This window comes from Notechis scutatus, chromosome 2, assembly GCF_049901735.1.
Source record: "Notechis scutatus isolate UNSWTSFEM ecotype Mainland chromosome 2, rNotScu1.2, whole genome shotgun sequence".
Taxonomy (NCBI): domain Eukaryota; kingdom Metazoa; phylum Chordata; class Lepidosauria; order Squamata; family Elapidae; genus Notechis; species Notechis scutatus.
In genome coordinates this window covers 143279482-143304592 of record NC_142010.1, presented here as the reverse complement: position 1 = coordinate 143304592, position 25111 = coordinate 143279482, and the positions used below count along the sequence as shown (strand labels likewise).

Below are 25111 nucleotides of genomic sequence, written 5' to 3'. Positions count from 1 at the left end.
CTAAACATAGTAGTTAAAGAAGTGAATTTCAACAGTAAGACACATTCTTTCTACCCAAGATCAAATCTCTGTCTTTAATCATTCAGTAAAACACAAATAGAATAAATAAACCAACATACCAGAATGGTTGATTGGAGGCAAGAGTGTTTTTAAAAAAATAAACTATGTAAATCTACCTCACTCTCTATGAGTATAATAAAGATTTGATTTGAGTCCACCTCATGACTATTTAAAATATCTAGTTGGAAGGATTTTAAGAACCAGTTGGTACAACTCATTGTATCAACTCGTTGCTTGAAATCACAGGACCCAGTGGTGGGATTCAAATACTGTATTTTTACCACCAGTTCAGTGGGCGTGACTTGGTGGGCGTGCTTTGCGCGCGTGCACACACTTTGCGTGCATGCGCATGCCAAACGCACACTTTGCGCAGGCACAGAGGCGTTCTAATCAGGGGTGGGATTCAAAAATTTTAACAACTGGTTCTGTGGGCGTTGGCTTAGTTGGTGGACATGGCTTGGTGGTCATGTTGTTAGCTGGGTGTGGCTAACTCAATATCACTCACATTGAGGCACGCATCTCCTCGCCTGGCCTCTCGTGACTGTGGGGATGCTGCAACAGTCATAAGTGTGAAAAATGGTCATAAGTCACTTTTTTCAGTGCCATTGTAACTTTGAATGGTCACTCCACACAAGCAAAGTACCAGCAAAGGAGGGGAAGAAAACCTCGAGAGAAGTTCCTGAGACAGGAAGTCTAGTCCTGCCAAGAATGTAATAAGGGTTAACGTAGAGGCAGTTTCTGTAAGCAACACCAGAATATTTCCTTCCTGCCTTCCTTACAGGATTAGGCCAGTAATTTCTTCTAACAACCGGTTCTCCGAACTGCTTAGATTAGAATGTTAACAACCGGTTGTAGCGAATAGGTGCGAACTGGTAGAATCCCACCCCTGGTTCTAACTCACCTCCTGCAAGCCTGCACAATCCTGGTTGCTTCAGCAGCTGCCGCACAGCACTATTCTGTGCCGCGCAAAGCAGCTGCACTTCAAATTCAGAGGATAGAGGTGAGTATGGGAGCCCGGTTGGGCGGGTGGGCCCAACAGCAGAGCAGCGAAGAGAACTGGTTTAGTCTCTGCTGCTCATTGCCGCTATCGGCTCGGCAGAACCGGGCCGAACCAGTAGAATACTACCACTGACAGGAACGCATTGCTTTGTCAGAACATACTAGGCTACCTAATTAGGTTTATTTCAGACATGATTTTAAAATGTCTTGAACGAACTTGGAACTCAGACGCATCTTCTTTCTCAGCCGGTTGAAACTAAGCATACTTTCTTGTGACATTTAAATTCTGAAAGAGAGTTCTGATTTGTTGAACCAAAATCACCATGAGATAGAGACTAAAGTGAAGTAATGGAGTCTTCTTATCTGTTATAGTCTGTGTATATCTTCAGGCCATGGTGACTCTTCCTAACGTTAGTATTATTATTATTAATAATAGTGGTAATATTCAGTAGCTGTGTTTTATACATATAACAAGGTGGGATAAAAGAATAACATGTTTTCAAATGTTTTATAAGATTATTTACTCGGGTCTATCTCACCCTGCTGATCCATGACTATAATAAAGATTTGATTCGAGGCTACCTCATGAGTTGCAAGAAAAACTAATAAGAGACAATCGTAATCGGTTACATTCAGGGGTGGAGATTCTGGTTATGGAAGTCCACATACCTACAGGGTGCCAAGATTAAGAAGACTTTGTTTGCGTTGAAAAGCTTTGTCTTTCATGTCTGCTCAAGTCTGTCTGCTGTTCAGTTGCACACACAAATTAACTTAGGGTGTCCAAGGCTAAAGTGTGGCAATCACATATGTATGGCCATTAAAAGATAACAAAGAATATTCTTTTTATCCCTTTGCTGCCATTGAGAAGTTGCCCAGTTTTTTACAGCTTGGATCTGGACGTTCTAACTATGGAAAATCAGATTGACCTATCAGAAGTGCAGAATTAGAGTTCTAGGCTACAGACTTTAATCTGGAGTTAAAGGCCATATTCTTTTATGGCTAGCTATCACCTCAGTCTGAATGGACTCCTACCCATTCACCTTCACCGATGCCCTGACTGTACAGGAAGAGCTTCAAGATTTGAAAGGTAAAATAAGGACGTGCTCTCTTAAGATTTACACCATTTCAATGTGACCTTCGCAGTAGCCTGGATGGCCGTCTCACTGAAAGTTCTTTGGGTTTCAGTTTCAGCCTACTGGCTTCTGGATAACACATGCAGGGAAGCACAAATATGCCCTCCTTCATTATTTGAGTTTAGATCAATAGTGGGCAAGATGCTTTCCAGATGTTTTGTTCTTCGGCTTAATTCTCAGCCTCTCACGATTTAGTCCCAAACACCTGTTACGCATGAATCTGCTGAAACCCATCTTAAACCCAGGTCCTGTTAGATTTTAGAAAGAGGAAATTGCTTTGGAGCACGGGTATCAAACTCGCCGTATCACGTTGCCATCACATGACGTTTTGCGATGTTTTCTCCCTTTGCGGAGCTGGGGTGGACGTGGCCTGCGTGCGATGCATCCGGACCGTGGGCCGCCAATTTCACACCCCTGCTTCTCTGAGCATTTCTAATTGTTCAAATTGGGAGGAGTGGAGAGCAAGATTAAGGCCCTTCTGTCTGTTGGGGTTAGAATAGCTGGTTCCTTCTCCCTAGGTGACCTCAACTTCAACCTGACCTAAGGTTGTTCTTAACCAGCTTGTCTCCATCCCAGCTCTTTCAGAAACAGAGAGGTTAAAACAAAGGCCAAGAAAAGAGCATATCAACATTCTAATTCTGATTGTTAAATTTCAATCCCGACTAGCCTTGTTGCTCTTGCATCCTATCTTACTACAGGCATGGAGAGAAGGATAGGGGAAGATTTGGAGCCAGCATTACTTATCTGTTACTCACTTGGAAGGAGTTCCCTTTTTAAAAAAAGGTTTGCCCAAAATAATTTGGTTTCTATTTTCTTCATCTTCCCAAAATAAAAAAAAATCTCTGGCTGATACAGTGGACTTTGAAACTCAGTAAATAAAATAAACCTTTTTCACAGCATACCCATTTACTGTCAGCTTCTTGCATCTTCGCTACGCTGCTCCTTTACCAAAATCAACGTTTCTGTAACATCAACGAGCACGTACAGATTACTGCTCCCTGCAGGGCAACTGCCCTCCATATTCAAGGAACAAGGAATCCCTTTCAAATAGATGGCAGGCAGGAACCTGCCGGATCATTTAAATATCAACCCCAAACCTGGCCTACTCATTCTAGCAACCTCTCTAGGCCCCATTTGGAAAATACTGTCCAACTAAAAAAAAAAAAAAAAGGTGGGGGGGGGGGAGGAAGAATGCTTGTGATGTTATTCCCAAACCCTGCTATATTTTCTGTACCCTTTCAAATTGACCATTGGCCTGGCTGCATATAAGCGGGGCTTGGCATTCTCTCACTGGAGAGGGATGGGGAAGATATGCTCTTTCTGAAGTCACACCGCAGCATTCCTTTGCGCCTTTCAAAGGATCCTGGGATGCCCTTCTGACTGAAGACTGGTGAATCGAAAAACAGGAGCATGTGGAAAAACAGGCGTATGCCAAGTCGGCCTATTTGGACACCTAACCCAGCCGTCTCCACTCTGACTGGGATTGTCAGCTACCATGTCTCAAGAAGAGAGAGAAAGTCTTTTCCGTCACCTGCTCCCTGATCCTCCTTTGAATTGGAAATGCCAGAGTCTGCCCCACAGAGCCAACGTTCCTCCCTAAAGCTACACTGAGATGGGAAAGAGCCTGAATTGCAGCAGTCAAAAAGCTCTGCCTTTGGCAAGTCCTTCTTAGGTAGTTTGTCTTTTCCAACGTGGGAGTGATCCTAATGACTTGTCTTCCAGCATGGTAAAGAATCCTAAAGCAGCATTTGTTTTTATTGTTGCCATTGTTACACAAGTATTTTTGGACCGTCTTTAATGACCACAGTTCTTTTTCTGACAGGCCTATCTAATGTTCTCTTATGGAGTCTATGGAGATTCTCAGTCATCCCAAAGGTGCTTTTTCAAGAGGCAACTGGACTTTCTGGTTTTTCTTTGAAGATGTTTCGCTTCTCATTTAAGAAGCTTCTTCAGCTCTGAAGAAGCTTCTTGGATGAGAAGTGAAACATCTTCAAAGAAAAACCAGAAAGTCCAGTTGCCTCTTGAAAAAGCACTTTTGGGTTCCCTCTTTAGGTACAGAGGCTGACGGTGTGGGTGGTTTGCTTACTCCCCAAACTGAAGTCATCTGCCTAGGCTTAGAAACCCTGTCACGTTCCCAAGGCAATCTCTTTTGTGTACAAGCTCAGGAGTGAAATAATTCCATTTTCTCCCCCCCTAAAAAATCACTTTGAGGCGTCTCGATTCCAATTCAGCAGGGGGATGGATGATGCATCCTGCTCGCATCTCTCCTTAAGCCTTCACGACCTCGCCGTCTGGGAACTTTAGTAGCTAGGGGTTTGTAGGAGGACGGTACCCTCCTCCTCCTCAACTTTTCTCCCATTTTGGGTTGCGCATCGCTTCAGCCAGCAGTGCTTTCCAGGATTCATGGTTTCCGACCGCCGGCGAGCATTAACGCTCCGGCGTTGAGTCCAGTTCCAAGTCAGCTTTGTCGAGTTTGGTAGCGGCGGGGGCGAGAGAGAGTCAAACGCGCACGCCCCCGCCGCCCCTTGAATTCGAGGCGGGCGGGCGGGCGCGCGCAACTCCTCCGACGAAGCCGCGCGGCGGGAGGAATGGAGCTGTCTGTAAGATCTGCCATTATCGGCTTCCAAGTCATAACAAACGCGTTGAGAACACCCACCTCGCTGGGAAGGGCTTCGGCTGACGGGAAAACCCGGAGCCCGGATTTGGCGGAACGGCAGGGCAACATTTCTGAGCCGCGCTCCGACGCTTGCAAGCAAGAAAGGGGGAGGGTGAAGGGGGAGTGTTGTCTCCCCGCTGCTTTTTGTACTTGTTGGTCCTTTGACTTTTACACGTTTTTCTTTCCATCTCTTTTTTCCCCCCCCTCTGATTCTCCCTCAAAAAATCATGAAACAGAATCAAGATCTTGTGAAGTATTACTACCGTTTTACAAAGCCTTAGTAAGAACACGCTTGGAATACTGCATCCGGTTTTGGCCACCACAATATAAAAAAGATGTTGAAACTCTAGAAAGAGTGCAGAAAAAAAAAGCCACAAAGAGAACTGGAGACTAAAATGTATGAAGTACGGAATTGGGTATGTCTAGTTTAATGAAAAGAAGGACTAGGGTTGATATGATAGGTGTGCTGGGTGTGTTCCAATATTTGAGGGGTGCCACAAAGATGAAGGGTCAAACTATTTTCCAAAGAACCAGAAAAGCAAGACAAACAATAGAAGGAAACTAATCAAGGAGAAAAGCAACCTAGAACTAAGGAGTAATTTCCTAACCGTGAGAACAATCAACCAGTGGAATGGTTTTCTTTGAGAGATGCTTCGTCACTGGAAGTTTTCAAGAAGAGACTGGACAGTCATTTGTCTGAAATGGTATCGGATCTCCTGCTCAAGCAGGAGGTTGGACTACATGACCCCCAAAGTCCCTTCCAACTCTGTTATTCTATGTTCTACTTAACACAACACTCCAGCTGGTTTCAACTTTCCACCTTCTTAGAAATCCGAGGATAGATCTGAAATGTAGAAACAGGACTGCTCAGAATGAGCCTTCACTTTCATCCTACATCCGAGCTACAGATATTCGCTACTATTGCAAACATAGATAAGATTTTCTCCCAAAACAATCTCCTTCAGGTGTTAGATACAGATACAGATTAACAGAGTTGGAAGGGACCTTGTATGTCATCTAGTCCAAACAGACCCTACACCATTTTTGACAGATGGCAGCCAGTCTCTTCTTGAAAGCTTCCAGTGATGAAGCTGCCACAAAATGGTGCCACTGTCCCTGAGTCCATCCACATCGCTTCTGGTCTCCTCTTTCCTTCCACCATTCCCAGCACTGGAGCCTTCTTCACATAATGTGCCTGAAGTAAGATCATTTGAGCTTCATCATTTGTGCCTTGAGTGAGAACAGTGTGCTGATTCTCACAAAGATCCTGTTTGTGCAAAGGAAACAAATGCATTGTAGTTGTATAGGACAAATATCTTAACCATTGGGGTTACACCAAACCATTCAAGAGCCAAGAGAGCTCTATTAGCCCCATGCTACCCAAAATCCACTAATTTTATTGGGGCAAATCCAAATGTCACAAAAGAGCATTCAAGGTTTTGAGTGCTCTGCAACTCTTAATTAGGAAAGCTGTTATGAGCATGTGATGGGAGAAGAAGCAAAAAAGTGCCCAAAGAATAAGGGTAAAGCTGTGTTCAAAACCAAAACGTGGTTCGGGATTGGTGTTAGATGATGATATTGGGTTCTACCAGGGATAGAGGTAGCTGTAGCTCTCCACAATTCTGAACATGTAAATGTCATTAGTTCTGTCTCTGCAGGTTTGGATTTGTTTTTCCTAGTGACATGGCACCCAAACATGTTTGGCCAAAAATCTTCCGGTACTTGGGAGTACAAAATAATTGTGTCAGTCCTATCATAGACAAAACCTGGAGAAGTCAGAAGGTTCTTTGCATCAGCATTCCGCAATAAGCTGTGTTGTGCTTGCTCATCTGGGTTGCTCTTGAGTGTGTAATACCTGTGAAAGCAAATAGGCTCCTCTTGTCGTGTGCTGTATAGGGCAGCCAGAGAGAAACAGGGGACTGGGTGTTAGAAGTGCTGCATGTGTCCGTGAGGAAGAGGATGATGAGGCTTTCCTTGGAGGAAGTAGTGATGCACCTTTTCCTCAAGAAGACAGAGCAACTGTTGAGGGATCTGGGTTGCCTTCAGAAGTTGTGGGTGCTTCATCACTGGAGGCTCTTAAGGAGAGACTGGACAGCCGCTTGTCAGAAATGGTCTAGGGCCGTGATGGCGAACCTATGGCACGTGTGCCACAGGTGGCATTCAGAGCCATTTGTGTCGGCACACGAGCTGCAGGCAAACTTACCTCACTGCGCATGTGCGTGTCTCACAGCTGATTTTCGGCTGGTTTGAGGCCTTTTTCGGCCTCCCAAAGGCTTGCGGAAGGCTTCTTCAGGCTTCTACAAGCTTTGTAGGCTGAAATCTAGCCCTGTTCAGTCACTTCCAGTTTTTCCTAAAATACCGAAAATGACTAAATGGGGCTAGATTTCGGCCTACAAAGCCTCCAGAAGCCTGCAGAAGCCTTCCACAAGCCTTTGGGAGGCCGAAAAAGGCCTCAAAGCAGCCGAAAATCAGCTGTGAGGCACAGTGCAGGTAAGGGGGAGGCATGGGGGAGGGGATTGCACACGCATGTGTAGGGGGCGTGGGAGGGCGCACATTACCTTCTGGGTAATGAGCACGAGCGTGCCATCACGTGCACAATTTTTGGCACAGGAGCCCAAAAAGGTTAGCCATCACTGATCTAGGGTCTCCTGCTTGAGCAGGGGGTTGGACTAGATGATCTACAACAGCGGTCGCCAATTGGTGGGCCGCGCCCACTGGTGGGCCGTGACAAAATTTTGGTGGGCCGCAGAGAAATCTCATCCCCAGAGCACCCCCACAAAGCAATTAATCCAGGCTGCACAGAAACACAAGGCTGCGCCACCCACATGGCCCGCGGGAACCCTCCCCGCCCACTCCTTACCCGGTAAACTTGCCTGCTAAATTGCTATTTTTCCTTTTTCCGACCATCATCTGTTGTGAGATTTAGATTAGCTAGGAAGCAGGAAATGGTTGGATATCTTGCTTTCTAGCTAGTCTTTAAAAGTTCTTTGGCTCAGCACAGCCGAACCTCCCTTAGGACTGAAGGTTTTCTTGCAAGCAAATTCAGTGCAGACTCACGGCAAGCAAATTTGAGAGACTGAGCTAGCCAATGGCAGATAGATAGATCACTGAATGATTCTGTGAGCAACTCAGTTTGCCTGCTTTGCCTGATTTTGGGTAAAAGTTGCTCTTTTTTATAAAAAAAGTTCAATATTTACATACATGGTGTTTGGTGAGTTAATTTTGTGAGTTTGCTTGCTTGCAATTTTTATGTGATAGACTGAGCTAGCCAATGGCAGATAGATCACTGAATGATTCTGTGAGCAACTCAATCTTCCTGCTTTTCCTGATTTTGGATAAAAGTTTCTTTTTTTATAAAAAAAATCAATATTTACATGCATGGTGTGTTGTGAGTTAATTTTGTGAGTTTGCTTGCAAGCAAATTTTATGTGACAGACTGAGCTAGCCAATGGCAGATAGATAGATCTTTGAATGAATCTGTGATTCTGTGTGCAACTCAATCTGCCTGCCTGCTTTGCCTGATTTTGGGTAAAAGTTGCTCTTTTTTAAAAAAAAATAATCAGTATTTATATAAATATTTATAATATTTACATACAAGCCATGCCCAGCCAGTCACATGACCACCAAGCCACACCCACAAATTAGGCCACGCCCACAGAACCGGTTAGTGGTCCCTGGGATTTAAAATTATGAGTTTGGTGGTCCCTGAGGTCCAAAAGGTTGGCGAATCCTGGTCTACAAAGTCCCTTCCAATTCTGTCATTCTGTATTCTGAAGCAGAGTGTGTGGATTCCTTCCAGTTGAGAGTTCTGATCTAGGCACAGGATGGAAATCTCATTAATTCTTCATAGGTGGAACTTAGAGATGGAATATTAGATCTCAATGGCATTATAAACTGAACAGAATAATAGAGTTGGAAGGTCTTTCTGGTCCAAACTCCACCTCAAGTAGGAAACCCTGTACCATTTCAAAATAGGGTTGTCCAACTTCTTCTTTAAAATCTGTAGGATAAAATAAATCCCCACATTCTGTCTTATTCTATATCTGTAGCAAGAAAGACAAACTGAGATATTATTATTATTATTATTATTATTATTATTATTATTATTATTATTATTATTATTATTATTATTATTGTTGTTTTGAGCTGCCTAGTGATTTGTTACGCAGGAGTGCATCAGCTTCCCTCCTCCTTACCCTCCTACAGGAAAATTATTTGAAAGTATCATCTTTGCAAGGTTTTAAATTGATTGGCTTTTCTATTTTGATTATGATTTTCTATTTGGTCTTCTTTTTGTAGTGGAAATACAGGAGACGGGTTTAATCAATACTTAAAGAAATCGGACATAAAAGTAAGTGTAATATTGAAAGAAAAGATCATTGCACAAAATACATCACATTTGACTCCGGACACGATGGCACCTTCCCTCTCAGCTCCTCCTCACAAGTCCTGCCCAAGTAGCAAGTGGCAGCTGTGGCTGGAAGGTGGGGGGGGGGGGGCTTGTACAAATTCATCTAATGTGCCACTTGGGCCCTTTCCTGGACTTGACGGCCTTGCTCACGATCACTTGTGCTTTAGTCACCTCCCATTTGGATTACTGCAATGCACTTTACATGGCCGTTGAAGACCACTTCTAAACTTCAACTGGTCCAGAATGGAGCCCCACACACAGTAATGCGGGGTGGGCTAGATTTGCCCATGTAACACTTCTGTTGTGCAGACTGGATTCTAGTTTCATTCGGGGTGCGATACAAAGTGCTAGTTATCACCTTTAAAGCCCTAACTGGCACAGGGCTGGGTTATCTGCAGGACCCCTTTCCCTAAGCACATCTATCCTACAGATCGAGGGTGGGCACATTCCTAGTCCCTTCCCCTAAATATTACCATCTGATGGGAGCTAGGAAGCGTGTGCCTTTTCTATGGCCTTTTGGAACACTCTTGTCTCTGATGTTTGGCAGGCCGCTGCTCTCCTTAACCTTCCATAATGCTTTTAAAATCTGGCTTTTCCCTGCGGTGGAGGGATAGAAGACTGTATGACTTGGTGCCAGGTTTTTGTTTTAATATTTTTAATGTGCTTAGTTTTATAGCTTTATTATGCTTTTTATGTTGTTTTTACTTTGAATTGGGAACCACCCAGAGTTGGTTATAAGATGGCCGGCTATATAAATGTTTTAAATAAATATGCAAATAGGTATCATGGTGAGTAACTTTCTAGACAGCAAAATTGAAAGAGAGTCCTCACAAAACAGTGGGGCAGAATTCAGATTGGCTCAATTTTATGTCCATAAAAAAACAATCGATTTGTAACTATGCTTTCTATATATATCCCAGACTCTCAAAGAAACCGGCAATTGAACACCAATGTAGCATACTTTATTGTGTAATTTCTTCCCCACCCTTTGAACCTGGATGATCTCTAAGATAATTAATATAAAAATAACTGAATGATCTAAACGATAATACAAATAATTTAAAAAAAAACCCCTACATATTTTCTCCTTCTTTAGAAACGTATTTTTCTTTCCAGCACAGCTTATTTTCAAGTTAGCTATTACGATTCAGCTTACCTTTTCTCCTGCTAATATATGAATTAGAGAATGTGCCTATAAACTGGCTAATTATGCATCTTTATCAGACAGAATGAATAATATGGCCAATAGGAATGAATAGAGCATTTTGAAAATTCCTTCCCAATAAATCTTCTGTACACCTTCTCTAATCTCCAGATCTGATTTTACTTTACACGAGTTTACGTACTTCACATTAAAAGAAATCCACACATTTTAAGTCACCGAGGTTAAAAATGACTGTCCTATGCCAGCATCACTTCTAAAGAAGGTTCTACTCTCCAGAACAGTTTGAACATGGTCTACAATTATCGTGACTGTGCCAGCCTCACTTGCACAGAACAAAGAGCAAAAAAGTCATTGCTTTGCCTCAAGCTGCTGCTGCAAGTCTTGAAGAAGTAACATTCCATGCAAAGGGAGATGAAATAAATTACTTGCACACACTTGCCTGCATCCATATACTTAACTTCCTAATGGATACATTTGCTGGGACATTATACAAAATCTGAGCTATTCCTATAATAGGTAGCTTCAAAGTTGTCAAACCCTCTTTCCTCTTGGAAGACCTCCTGGCTGCTCACAGTCAGGCCTTGTGTGTGGTAGAATTCTTGTCAATGGAGAAATGAACCTTTCCCAAATTCACGAGGGTCTCAGTGTTCAGAGATCAGTCCTAGTAGCACCTTTTTCCAACTAACATGTTTTATGAGATTTCATGAGATGTGCCTCACTTTGTGAGCTCACATGAGCTTACAATGTCTTTTAGCAATAGCAGTAGCACTTATATACCGCTTTATAGTGCTTTTTACAGCCCTCCCTAAGCGGTTTACAGAGTCAGCCTACTGCCCCCAACCATTTGGGTCCTCATTTTACTCACCTCAGAAGAATGGAAGGCTGAATCAACCTTGAGCCTGGTGAGATTCGATCTGCCAAATTGCAGGCAGCTGGCTGCAGAAGTAGCTTGCAGTACTGCACTCTAACCATTGCACCACCGAGGCTCTCATATACTTTTATAGTATATCATGTGACATGTAACAGGATATTCCAATTGCCATGTTATAGTTGAATATTCTGTATATTCGTTGTATTGTGCATTATTTTTCAAGAAAGGGAAAATAACTACCTATAAACTATGAAATAATGCAAACGAATTCAAGTATTAGGCTTCATTTTTTACATATATTCAGCTCTAGTACATTGGCAGTATATTGCAAAATGTGCTCCAAGGACCCCTTATGTGTCTCGAACAGATGCCTGCAAAATCAGAATTATTTGCCAGCCTATATTGAAAAATAATACAGTATCAAAATCCCATCAAACATTTGTGAGAAGCAGTAGTGATAACCCACTACTGAGTCATTGTTTCAGAGACATTTTCTCACCAGATTCCTCATTGCCTTCTACAATGGCAGAGCTTCTAATTACTGGGAAAGTTCTTTAAAATTCAGAAATGTATCTGCCTTCAAAGTAGCCCATGTTGAACTGTATAATACAATCAACCATCAGAAGTTGACCCCAGAAAATATTTTACGGCTTTTATTATTTTGTCATAAAATACTTTATGATAATTTGTGTTATAAAATATTTTATAAAAAATGCTTAATTTCAATTCAATGAGAGTTGCAGGCCCTGGATTTTGGATGTATTTTGTAGGTAGACCTATTAACTATGTCCTGGTTGAAACAATTTTGCCTTGTGATGCTTTTTTTTGTGCAGTTAAAGGTTACAGACATTAGAGTTTTAGTAGTACATATACCGGTATATTTATTGTGTGTTTGTTAAATTTGTATGCCACACATTTGATTGTTGAAGCAATTCTGGGTAACTTGCAAAGTAATGAAAGGATCATATAAAATGATTAAAATTAAAAGTATTTAATCTCTTTTAATTTTTTAGTGCTTATTTAAAGAATAGAACCATTATAAATTAAAAGATATTAAATACAGATTAAACTATTGAAATAAAAATATGGTAAATATTGATAAATAAAATACATACAAACAAAATGGATGGATAGATGGAGTAGATGACCTACAAGGTCCCTCCCAAATCTGCTAATCTGTCAAAAAACTCCATAATTTTTAAAAGTGGGAAAGGGTCCCTTGAGAAAACACTGTCCAATGGTATAATGTATAAAATTTAAATACAAATGGAATTCTAAACCAGAGAGGTACCCAAAGAAAGGGAATATTTTGGAGGGAAAAAGAACAGAAAACATTGCAATGATTATTATAGCAATACAGTGTTCAGATCCTGAAAATGCTACCTGTCTATTTACGGTATGATATCAAACTATTCCAGATTCAGATAATTCAGATACTAGGTAAGGAGAAATTAAATGAAATTTAAAAATTTGCCATTCAAACTCGATTATTGCTTATTTTGAATAAATACCTGTAACAAGTATCTGAAATCATCACAAGTTTTTTCACATTGTTTTTGCTTTCCAACAATCTTCATGTCATCCACTCTGTTTTTTTTTTCATATCTAATACTTTGATACACAATGAGATTTCACCCCTCCCAATTTTAACAACATCTCTGCTCCCCTCCCTGCACCCCAAAAAATGCCATTTTCAATTAATGGATCTTTATATTTGTATGTTTTCGTTTGTACAGTGTAAAAATTACATGGAGATTCACCTCATAGTAAGTACTCCTTTAAATGATGATAGGCACTTCTGCCCTGCCTTCTCACTTGGAATGTTGATGATATTCTGTCCAATCATAATTCTTAAAATTTAGAATCTGAATAGTGCCTGTACGTGACTGGGAGGCCAATTCTTGGAAAGCCTTGTTCATTTTCACACAAACACACTAACACACAAAACAAACGTATTTGCTGAATAGTATGAACTTGCATGCCTAGATAAATTTTCTGTAAATATGTGTGTTTGTGCGAGATTTCTCATGAGAATGGAGCTCTCTTTTCATCTCTCCTTTATGTATGAATTTCTAAATTGGAGCATGAGGAAGTTTTTCCAGACCTGAGGATGAGCAGACGTATCAGTGACAAAAGGATTCTTAGGCTACAAAGCTATATAAAACTGAGAGAATTTGACACAGCCTGGATTAAGGTTCGCTTTTATTATCTGGTGGCCTGGAGTTTCTTACTATGAACTATAAAAGCAAATGAAAGTGGGCAAAATCTGAATCCTGAAATACCTGTTCCCAGGGCAGGATATACATCAGAGCCATATTTCATTTATGAGTCATTGCTTTTCAAATTGAGTTGCTGTTTGGGGTTCTTATTTATCAACCCAGCACAGCCCTCCTTTTTTTGGGGGGGGGGAGATGCAGATGGTTCTTGAAACCTCAAATGCTTTACTATTTCTTTACTACTGTTTTCGGTCCAAGTATGTGCAGTAGGCCTCCAATAGCACCACAATACCAAGAAGAAGTGGGTGAGGTGGGGTGGAGAATTATGCTGCTACCAGCTAGGCACATCTCTACAGTATTTAAATTATGTAGCTCTTTACAGCTGCAGTCTTATATATGTGTGTTGTAAAAATAATAATAAACCACTCAAAACAAATTCCTTCCCCCTATTCCATGATGCGAAACACATCCTCCATCTTCAAAGTCATTTCTGTTCATCGGAGTTCTAAAACTAAGATGGGAATACACATGATCAGTAGTCCTTAGAAAGCAGCATCACTGACAAAGCAATTTGGATGGAAAAACAGACTAGAGAGAAAGAGAAATAATACCAGGAGAATGGGCTGAGGAATGTATCACTTGATAGGCAACTGAGCCACATGTTCCAGTGCTGAGGGAAACATCGGTATAGATCAGTGGTGGGATTCAAAAATGTTTACAACCGGTTCTGTGGCTTGGTAGGTGTGGCAGGGGAAGGATACTGTAAAATCTCCAGTCAGAGGTGGGATTTGCCGGTTCTCCGAACTACTCAAAATTTCCGCTACCGGTTCTCCAGAATTGGTCAAAACCTGCTGAATACCACCTCTGGTATAGATCAGCCTTAATAGCACTTCTGTACAGCCAGTTTTTTTGCCTTGCTCTAGTAAGACTCATTCCTGTGATCAAGAAGTTAACCAGTGTTCCTTCTAAGCAGCCAGTGGGGTGCCTAGACATTGGTTCCCATCTTTAATAGTTTTTGCAGGAAGGAAAAGATCAAAGGTCACCATGCCGTGCAGCAGCTGCACTTCTGCTCATTGCCCAGACTGGTGAAAGGGACAATGCCTTTAGGATGGAAAGGGGGCCATCTAAGGAGCCAGAGCAAGTAGTACCCAAGGAGACTCATGGAGGAAAAACCCTCATCCTAAAATTCCAGAAGAACGAAGGCAAATTTCTCCAAAGCCATCAGCTGCCATAGACCTCCCTTAAACCATGGCATGTGGTTCAAAAACATGGGGCTTCTGAACCAGGATCATTACAGCCAGTGGTGGGATTCAATTTTTTTTTTTTACTACTGGTTCTGTGGGCGTGGCTTGGTGGGCATGGCATGGCAGGGGAAGGATACTATAAAATCCCCATTCCCTCCCCACCCCACTAACCTGCTTTCTAGCTCTGTTCTCCTGTGCAGGGCAACAAAAGAAGACTCAGCCAATCAGCTGGGACTCGGGAGGCAGAGAATAGATGGGGGTGGGGCCAGTCAGAGGAAGTATTCCGAACTACTCAAAATTTCCACTACCGGTTCTCTGAACTACTCAAAATTTCTGCTATCAGTTTTCTGAACTACTCAAAATTTCCGCTACTGGTTCTCCAGAACTGGTCAGAACCTGCTGAATACCACCTTTGATCAGAGCCCATAAGTGCAGAAGGAAATCCAAGGATTACTATAATTATATTCTAAAACAGGCTGTCCAAACTTGGCAACTTAAAGACTTGTGGACTTCAATTCCCAGAGTTCCTCAGCCAGCCATGCACATACACCTACCCTATCTGTACAGCCGCCCATCTGACATGGAAGTGACTGGGTGGCGTATAGCATTTCAGATATGTACTGTATTTGGGATTGTCCTCTGGGTTGTTTTGCACTTCTTACTGCTTGGGAAAATGAAAGAAAATAAAAGGACAAAAGCATAAGTGTGTGGTGGGGAGGGAATACTCCAAAACAGAACCGATGGTATAGTTTACAGTTAAGAGCCGAGGGATTTTGATTCCGATCTTTACTCAGCCAAAAAGCCTCCCTGGTTAATCTTGCACCAGTTATAATCTCTTAGCCGAATTTACTTCTGGGTTTGTTTTGAAGATAAAATGAGATGGGAGAGAACGTTAGTTCTAAGGTGTTAGATGAAAATGTGATAAATAAGAACGCTTAGCAATTTTTATTTCAAATATTAAGCACTCAGATAGAGTGTAGATTATAAAGGCTAATTGTCATATTGTAGAGAATATCTATAGTACCATCTGCCTTTTTTAAAAAATGAAATGTATCCCTCAACGGTTGTCAATTGCTTTGGAAGTAGGATCAGAGTTACTGTGTACCTAACAGGGAGTAGGGAAACATATTCATATTTGTTATGCATGGACTTTGGCTTTAAAGAGTTAATCTTTTCCAAGACATATCCTGCAAATGCCTTGGACTACAACTCTGGCTGTCTTCAGATGGCACAATTAGCTGTGCCGATTTAGCGACAGTGGATGTTATAGCCAACCTGTTTTAGCAGCAACAACCTAGGCAACTATTTTAGTAAATCCGATTCTATTAAGAGTGTTATGCACGAGCTCCCTCTGCTGGAATCCAGAAGCAGTGCTGGTTATTACCGTAGTACCAAATGAGGTGCAGATGGATGGCTTCGGCAATGGAAATTCGGTGGTTCTATTTGGAGATTAATAAAGCACACAAACCTTTGCAGAACACCAGCCAAGGCAAAGTGGGCACAAGGTTGTCACCTAAGTTTTGCTAAACATATAAAACTTAAATTTGTGACTCCTATGAAATTGGATTGAGGAAAAAGCAAGCTTAAATACATATAGGTAGTTCTTGATTTATAACCCTTTGTTCAATGACTGTTCAAACTCACAACATCACTGATATTAAGTGACTTATGATCATTTTTCACACTTAAAGACCATTGTGGCATCTCCATGGTCACATGATCAAGATTCAGACACCTGGCAACTGATTCATATTTATGACAGTTGCAGTGTCCCTAGGTCATTTGATCACCTTTTGCAACCCTCTGACAAGCAAAGTCAATGCGGAAGCCAGATTCACTTAACAATCATATTATTAACTTAACAACTGCATTGATTCACTTAACTGTGGCAAGAAAGGTCATAAAATGGGGGCAAAATTCACTTAATGTCTTAGATGTCTTATTTAGCAGCAGAAATTTTGGGCTCAATTATGGTCATAAGTCAAGGACTACCTGAGCCATGGTGATGCGGTGTCTAGAGTGCAGTACTGCAGGCTACTTTGCTGACTGCTGGCTGACTGCAATTTGGCAGTTCGATTCTAACCCGGCTCAAGGTTGACTCAGCCTTCCATCCTTGTGAAGTAGGTAAAATGAGGACCCAGATTGTTGGGAGACAATAGGCTGACTCTGTAAACTTAGAGAGGGCTGTAAAAGCACTGTGAAGCGGTGTGTAAGTCTAAGTGCTATTGCTACCTGTATTAATAGCAAAGAAGATTTGTGTTATATCAGAAGCCTTCCCAAATGATTGCTGTGGTCTTTCTTCACTCCTTTTTTCCCTAAGAATAAAGGTGCTTCTGAGTGAGGAATCATCTTGATCCACTCACAGAATGTTACAGGGCAGAATCTAGATTGTTTTGTCTTCCATTTGGAGCGCTTCTGTATTTACTCCCCACTTCTTCCTTTTAAACCTTACTATGGAACTGCCCACCTGGTAGTTATCTAAGTGAGCTTCAAGCCTGAATAAGGATTTGAATCTAAGACTCCAAGGTCCCAGTCTGGCTTCCTAACCACCATATCCCAATGTCTTTCTCTCCCTGACAATGCTACAAACTAAGTATCCTTTTTCCGACAGACAGGTGCTTTTTGGACCGATCTTGAGATGATTTCAGAATACATCAGAAATAAGCTTACAAATACTTATTCACATAAAATGCTTTTGCCCTACACACGTATAATAACAAGCGGTCTCTCTTGCAGGTCTGGATTCTTCAACGAAAGCAGTGCCAATTTTCAGCCCACCCTGCCCAGATGTTCCTTTGACTGTGTTCAGCCTCTGACAAACTATGTTCAATCCGATGAACCCACCGGTCAACAGCTATATGGAACACTGCTACCTTCGGCCTCTCCATGGGCAAGGGCAACCTAGTGCCATGGTAGAAGGTCAGTGTGACTGAAAGAGCTTGACTTCAGAGAGTGCCTGTAACATCCTATTTAAGAGGGATTTCCAGATTTCTTAAGGGCTCTTTCCATGTCAGTTGCCTAAGAGTCTTGGCAAGCTTGCGGTGGAAACCTTTTTTTTGCAAAGCTTTTGTTGTGAGGTTCACTTCAAGTTGGATGCTAACCAAATCTATGAGTCTTAATGCTTTATGTGCCTAAAGTAGTGCTATGTGTCCCAGCATATATATCTCACTGGGTATAATAAAGGAAAATATTTGTAGCTCAGAGTTGAAATGAGGGGTTCTTAATGCTCTCTGAGCTTGTTTCCTTGCAGTCATTTCAGTGACTAGCACTGATGATGTTACCTAGTTAAGGTAATGAAACATCTGCAAGAAAACAAGGAAGCTCAGAGAGCACCAAGGATCCCTCATCACTGAGTATAGCTTGACAAGGAAGAACTTATATTAGAGATAATTTAGATCTTGCTGATGGTAATGTTATGGCAGAGGAAAGAGATTGCAAGAGTTTGTTTTTGCCATAGTTAGAAACAAGTACAAAAGGCCCCATCGTAATTTTTGTCTTTAGCAGGAAAATGTTATTGCTCATGCAAGACAGAATGTCATCCTACACACAAGGAAGAGATATCAAAATAGAAAAAAAAAACTTTTAGGGAAATAAACCTCAGAGGTAATTCCTCTTTCCTCACTTCCATACCAAAAAACAGCTAGTGAGGATTAAGGAAACTCAGTTGCCCCTTCTGAAACAATAAGGGGAGATGGAGCTGGGGCGGGTAGGGGTAGGGAAATATAGAACTGGCGAAGTAAAATGAAATGGGACAAAATTGCAAGTCATTTCTATGATGTCTCAGTTTCTACTTGTCTCCCCCTTCTTTCTCTTTCCCTCCATATCTATGGCTTGCTTTGTTTTGCCTTTCCTTCACAGGCATCGGCGATTTACCATACTATCACCAAACCAACTCAGTGGGGAATCACCACACCTATGGATTGGTACCTGGAGGTGAACATCCTTCTCAAACTGATGGTAAGGTGTTTTTTTTAGGGGACTGTGGAAAATGGGAATCTTTAGTGGACATAGATTATGAAATGATCAGCCAAGGATATTTCTTCTCCCCAACAATAATGATTTTATCTAAGGCACCCTTTTCAGTTCAGTCCATTTAATATCCGTATTGATGTGGGAGGTGGGTTTCCTAGCAAATGAACTGCTATCTCCTTGGCCTCTACCACTTCTGGGATGCCTCTGAAATGCCCCACTTGAATCCCTGCTTAAAAGTATCTCCAGTATAACTGCTCTTTGAAGAATTTTCTGCAGCCATATTGGAAAAGAAGAGTCTGCCTGCCTGGGAAATGATTTGGGTAGGAAGGATGTGAATTGTTCCACATGACAAATTAGACAATTAGTGGTTCTTTTTCCCCCCCCCCACTTCCCCCCCTGTTTTTTTTTCTTTATGAATTATTTTGATGGCAAAAGCATGTGGTATTGTAATTACTTTGAAAACTATGACATCAAATATGAGCTGGTGAAATAAACAATCATGTTAGTGATCTAAAATAAATCCTTGAATCGTAATAATTGTGAAAAATAGACAAACAGAGAGATGAGAGAGACAGAGACAGACAGACAGACCTACAGACAGATAGACAGAAGACAGATATTGTAATATCCAAAACTTTATTGAAGAATTCTTGGAATCATCTTGACAGATATTTTATTTTATTTTAGTATTTAATTTAATTAATTTAAAAGTCAATAAAATTGTAGAATCAGTATAAAAGATACATCCCATGGAGGTATCTAAATTTAGGAATGTCAGTCTTTCAAAATGAATTTTTAAAAAGAATGGAAAAAGAACCTTCTCTTTAGTTTGAAAGCCTGACATGTAGATAGGTAGTGAGAGAATTCCATCTGGTTATGGCTCAATAAACCTCCAAGCCATATGCTTTATGCTGCTCCCTAAATAAAGACTGATTCTAAGCAGACTTTCATTTATCCAAAATTGAAGAAATTTCCAGGCGGGGAGTGTGATTTCTACTTCCTGTTATTTCTTTCAGACAAGGACTCCCAGGTTGCCCAGTTTTGTGGTACAATCTGTACTATACATTGCATTATCAATTGAGCTTGGATATTCTTTTCATCATCATTCTTTAAGGATACTATTTTTATTATTGTTTTATTATATATGTTTTTATTTGTTTTTTAGATCTTATGATACTCATTATTTTTCTGCTGAATGCATAGGTGTATGTAGCAGTTCTACATACAGTAGAACATGTAGCAGTTCTGAATACATAGGTGTATGTAGCAGCTATTTTACTATAGCCTATGACTGTAATAAATTGATTTCATTGAACTCAGTCAGTCATCCTTCAGGTTTTGGACCAGAGGATGAAGAAGCTGTTTCTCAGAATGCCTCACAATGCTTTGGAGACTGACGTGGAGAACAGAAGCCTTCTAAATAGCAATATCACTTAGACTTAAATACCGCTTTACAGTGCCTTATAACCCTCTCTAAGCGGTTTATAGAGCCAGCATTTTGCCCCCAACAATCTGGGTTCTCCTTTTACTGACTTCAGAAGGATGGAAGGCTGAGTCAGCCTTGAGCCTGGTGAGATTCGAACTGCCAAATTGCAGTCAGCCGGCAGTCAGCAGAAGTAGCCTGCAGTACTGCACTCGCTGTACTGCGCCCCGTTGCTACAACTTCTATGGTACAATTTCTATCAGCCTCTGCTAATGATAGGAGCTATAATTCTGGCACATCCAAAGGATTTTAGTTTTCCCATCCCATCTCAGGAAACTAGACATATGGAGAAATGAATTTTCATATTTATCCATGTTCTCCTTATTTGTTTGTCAGCTTTATCTTGCCTTTCTTTCAGGAGCTCAAGGAAACATACAGGCAGTTCTCCACTTACAGCCATTTGTTTAGTGACCATTTGAAGTTACAACGGTATTGAAAAAGTGACATGACTGGATTTCACACTTACGCCCATTGCTTCATCCCCATGGTCACATGATCAAAATTCAGGCGCTTGGTAACGAGCATGTATTTATGACAATTGCATGTCCCAGGATCATGTGATCACCCCTTGTAATCTCCCCAGCTGGCTTCTAACAAAGTCAATGGGGGAGGAGCCAGATTCACTTAACAACTGAAGATTCGCTTAACAACTGTGGCAAAACGGTCATAAAATGGGCTATGGCTCACTTAACGGTATTGCTAAGCAACAGAAATTTGGGGCTCCATTGTGTTTGTAAGTCAAGGATGACTTCTTCTCTGCCTCTTCTCATTTTCCCCTGCAAAGGCATTCTTGTTGTTGGGTTGGGCTGAGAGAGAAATCCAAAGTTCCTTAGTGAGCTTCCATGGCTGAAGATAAGCTTGAACCTTGATCTTTTTAGTCCTACGTCAACCTTTGAACCGTTGTATCACATTGCTTTCACCATGATCTGGGATCACATATCTGAATCTCTCTTCCCAAAATAGAATCAATTCTTCTTTCTTGGCAAAATTATATCCCTGAGATCTATCTAGTTCACGCTTAGCAGCCCGAAGATCGCAAGGCCAATTCTTGCCATTTCCAATAAATATTAGGAGAGAATCCTACTTAAAACTGGAGACAACCATTGCCAAGTCATAGTAACAGTCCTGGGGCTGATTGCAGGGGTGAAATTCAAATTTTTTTCCCTACCGGCTCTGTGGGGGTGGCTGTAGGCGTGACTTGGTATAATAGTAATAGCAACCAGGGGCGGATTGGGGTGATTTTTTACCGATTCAAATCATCCCTATTCACATCTCCCGAGGTAGGCCAAGGTGGTTGAATTTTACCCCTGGCTGATGGTCTCACTGGAGTTTCCTTTGTTCTTCCTGTGTTTCCCCAGGTAGTCGTTTTTCTACACCCCGGAGCACAGCAAAACTGACCAAAAAGCGGGCCCTGTCCATCTCGCCCCTCTCAGATGCCAGCGTTGACCTGCAAACTGTCATCCGCACCTCTCCCAATTCGCTGGTGGCTTACATCAACTCTCGCTGCGCTTCAGCTGGGGGCTCCTACGGGCACCTCTCTATCGGGGCTGTCAGGTAGACATGTGATTCAGCCTTCAGGGACTGCAGCACCAATTGCTGACTAGGAAGTCGAAGCCCTCTTAGTTTGATGTAGATTTCTTTATTTATTTAGAAATTTTATATTGCGGCCTACTCGCACCTGGCTACTTACAAGGATATGAAAACACCATGTAAAGGAAATAGAAATTATAAAATAATAACCACCACCACTATTACCCCCAGCAACAACACACATTCATACTAGCCATGTAATGGGCTCCATCCCACTCTGGGTTCCCCAGGCCCACTGGCAGAACAGGCCTTCCGAAAAAGTGTTAGAGTGGGGGGTGGCAGTCTAATCTCCAGAAGGATGATGTTCCAGAGAGAGGGAGCTACCACAGAGAAGGCCCTTCTTCTAGGTCCCACCAGGTGTATCTCCTTAGGGACTTACACTTATTATGCAGAAAGAGTCACGTCTTCCCAAAGTGACACCAGCTAGGTGCTCTACTAGAGTCACTCTGTAACAGAATCAAGCCAAGACTGATTATCTGGCCTTTGTTGAAAACTCCATCCCAGTCCCCAAAACTCTTAACACAGAGAAGGTATCCACAGAAATGGGCAGGCAGCTAGGACTGACCAAGGTCATCTTAGTATTTTACCTCTCAAGTTCCCAACCCTTTAGACTGGACTGAATTTCTTTGTTGATTTAACAAATTTCTAATCCATATTTTCAAAACGATGACTGTGATGAAAAAAACACACCCTATCATTGCTGTCCAGTAGGCAGACAAGTATAGAAAATGAGAGAGAAAGAAAAGAAGACAGAGTATATGTAAATTACAATGAATGTATCATAAAATTGCTTCTTAAAGAAGACCAGAACAAACAAAACCATAAATAATAAAATCCAGAAGAGCAGCAAAATTATAATCAGAGGATAAGTTTGCTGAGTGTAAGATAACCTAGATGCTGTATGGGAACAGGAAACAAATACATTTAGAAAAAAATAGTGTAGACACAAAATAATTTGTTGACATACACTATCAGAAATTTTAAGAGCTCTAAGGTTTATACTGAGAAAAACTGGAAATGTATCTTGCTTTAAAGAAGAAAAAGGCCCAAAGAGCAATAGCAGTAGACTCAGACTTATATACCGCTTCACAGTGCTTTACAGCCCTCTCTAGCGGTTTACAGAATCAGCCTATTGCCCCCAACAATCTGGGTCCTCATTTTACCCACCTCGGAAGGATGGAAGGCTGAGTCAACCTTGAGCTGGTCAGGATTGAACTGTTGGCAGCGGGCAAAGTTAGCCTGCAATGCTGCAATCTAACCACTGCACCACCACAGTGCAGAGTCCCAGGAAGTTACCCTTTTTCCCTCCCCCCCACCAACATATTCACCCTTTTAGTTGCACTGCTGTGAAAGACACAACCTTTGTTACGCTTCTAAAACTTGGCAATTCTTGGAATTCTTGTGATGCAAGTGCTTATGCTTTTTCTCATCCCCACAGCCCTTCGCTTGGGTTCCAGAAACCTCAAGGCATGTCCTTTGGCCACAACCCCACAACAGTCCCCTGTGGGCCTCATGAACACGTGACTGGCCGGCCGGGGATGATGCACCATATGCCACCCCCTCGTGGGATGCTGAAGCACTGCCAGGTAAGAGGGTGCCCATCCAGCCCTTTGCGACCTGTCACCCTCAAACAGGCAGATATCTTATGCCTCAAAGATGGCAACATCTAACTTTGTTATGCGGAATATACTGAGCCCTGCAAAAAACAGATAGAGGATAGAAAAACGTGTCATTATCAATACTTAAAACGCCTGGAGGTGCCTTATCACACTTAGAAAGTTCTGTTGAATGAGTTTGGGAGAGGAAGATGGGGGGCTACGGAGACTAAGGGGGCAGTGTTTGGGGCTGGGGCTATAGTTGGAGGGGGTGCCATCACCTGGAGCTCTCGCCGTCTCTCTCCCACAGCTGAAGTCAGAGTCCAGCCTGGGCAGCCCGCTGGATGCCCTGAGCACCAAGTGCCTGGAGGAGTGCTCGGAGGGTGACATTTCCAGCCCTGCCTCTACGGGGACACAGGTAACAGCAGGCCTCAGCAATGTGCTCACAGGCCCATAGATGCACCCCCACCCATAGCCTGGGGACCGGTTCGCGGGGTTGAAAAGAAAGAAGAGAATGACCGGAGATCGTTCTATCTCAGAGACAGTGTTGTTACACAACCGTTAGCAATTGTGATTTTTTTTTTCTTCCCCTGAACATCCATAGCTCACAGATGTTTAGGTTAATCACAAGTAGGTTTATTATACACTGTCGCTGCTTTTACCTGTTTAATGATGGAGAGCCACTTTGGACATGAGAAAAGGCTACCTTGTGCACCAAAATGACAAGGCACAGCCTTCCTTATGGGACGGTTGGAGAGATTTCTTAACGTTGGGATTCTTTCATGTGACAAAAAAAAATCAAAAACCATTACAGATAAAAACATAATGTGTGAAGAAGAGCAACAGTTCCAGGGGTGGGCTTCTGGGGGTTCGCAGGGGTTCGGGAGAACCTCTAGCTAAGATTCTGTGCAGTTCAGAGAACCCCCAAATCCCACTCCTGGCTGGCCCCGCCCACCCCTCCCCTCCCAGGAGTTTCCACATGGCCCGTTTTGGATACAGGTAAGTAAGTGCAGGGTGCGTGCAGAGGTTCGGGGAGGGTGAAAAATGGGCCTCCCGGAAGTTTGGGAAGGCCGGAATGGGCCCATTTCCGGCTTCCAGAGAGCCTCCGGAGCCTGGGGAGGCTGTTTTCACACTCCTGGAGGCTCAAAGAAAGCCTCTGGAGCCTGGGGAGCGCAAAAATGCCCCCCTACTGTGGTGCAGGAGGCTGACTAGGCCACGCCCACCCAGCAATCAGGCAGAGAACCCAATGCTAAAATTCCTGAAGCCCACCCCTGGACAGTTCTACATGTGCAACTTATCCATAGGAAGTGCCCCATAGGAGAAAAAAATCCCACCACAAGTACCCAGAAGAGTAGTTGATTGGCACCTGCTCTGTCTGGGACATCTGTATCAGGGGTGCAGTTACCCTTAGAGATAGCTAGCAGAAGACATTCTGCAGTGACCGTTACTATACCGTTATTTAGGACTGTATGGCAAGAGATCAGTTCTTTAATTCCACTGTAAAAGAAACCCACCCATGAAAATGAGTTATGTTTTCATTCAGTTTATTCATTCATTGCGCTCACTGGCACCTCCTTCAATCAAACGCATCTTTTCCTGGGATCATGTGACGCTGGGACACAAGCCCGAGATTCAGCTTCCTTAAGAACCTGCTGTCAAGTGTAACAGGCATGACCACACAGATTTCGGATTGCCTTCTTCTCTTGAGATCCAGAT

At 42.3% G+C, this 25111-nt stretch overlaps 1 protein-coding gene across 1 annotated transcript in view; it reads left to right on the top strand.

Moving 5' to 3' along the window:
* GLI1 (GLI family zinc finger 1) overlaps nucleotides 1–25111 on the top strand; it is a 125761-nt gene that overhangs the window by 87747 nt on the left and 12903 nt on the right. Inside the window, exons 2-6 of the mRNA XM_026673804.2 lie at nucleotides 17492–17674; nucleotides 18614–18712; nucleotides 21569–21764; nucleotides 23239–23386; nucleotides 23706–23813. Coding sequence (XP_026529589.2) covers nucleotides 17578–17674; nucleotides 18614–18712; nucleotides 21569–21764; nucleotides 23239–23386; nucleotides 23706–23813 — 648 coding nt within the window. The 5' untranslated portion in view covers nucleotides 17492–17577. The remainder of the gene's footprint in view (nucleotides 1–17491; nucleotides 17675–18613; nucleotides 18713–21568; nucleotides 21765–23238; nucleotides 23387–23705; nucleotides 23814–25111) is intronic.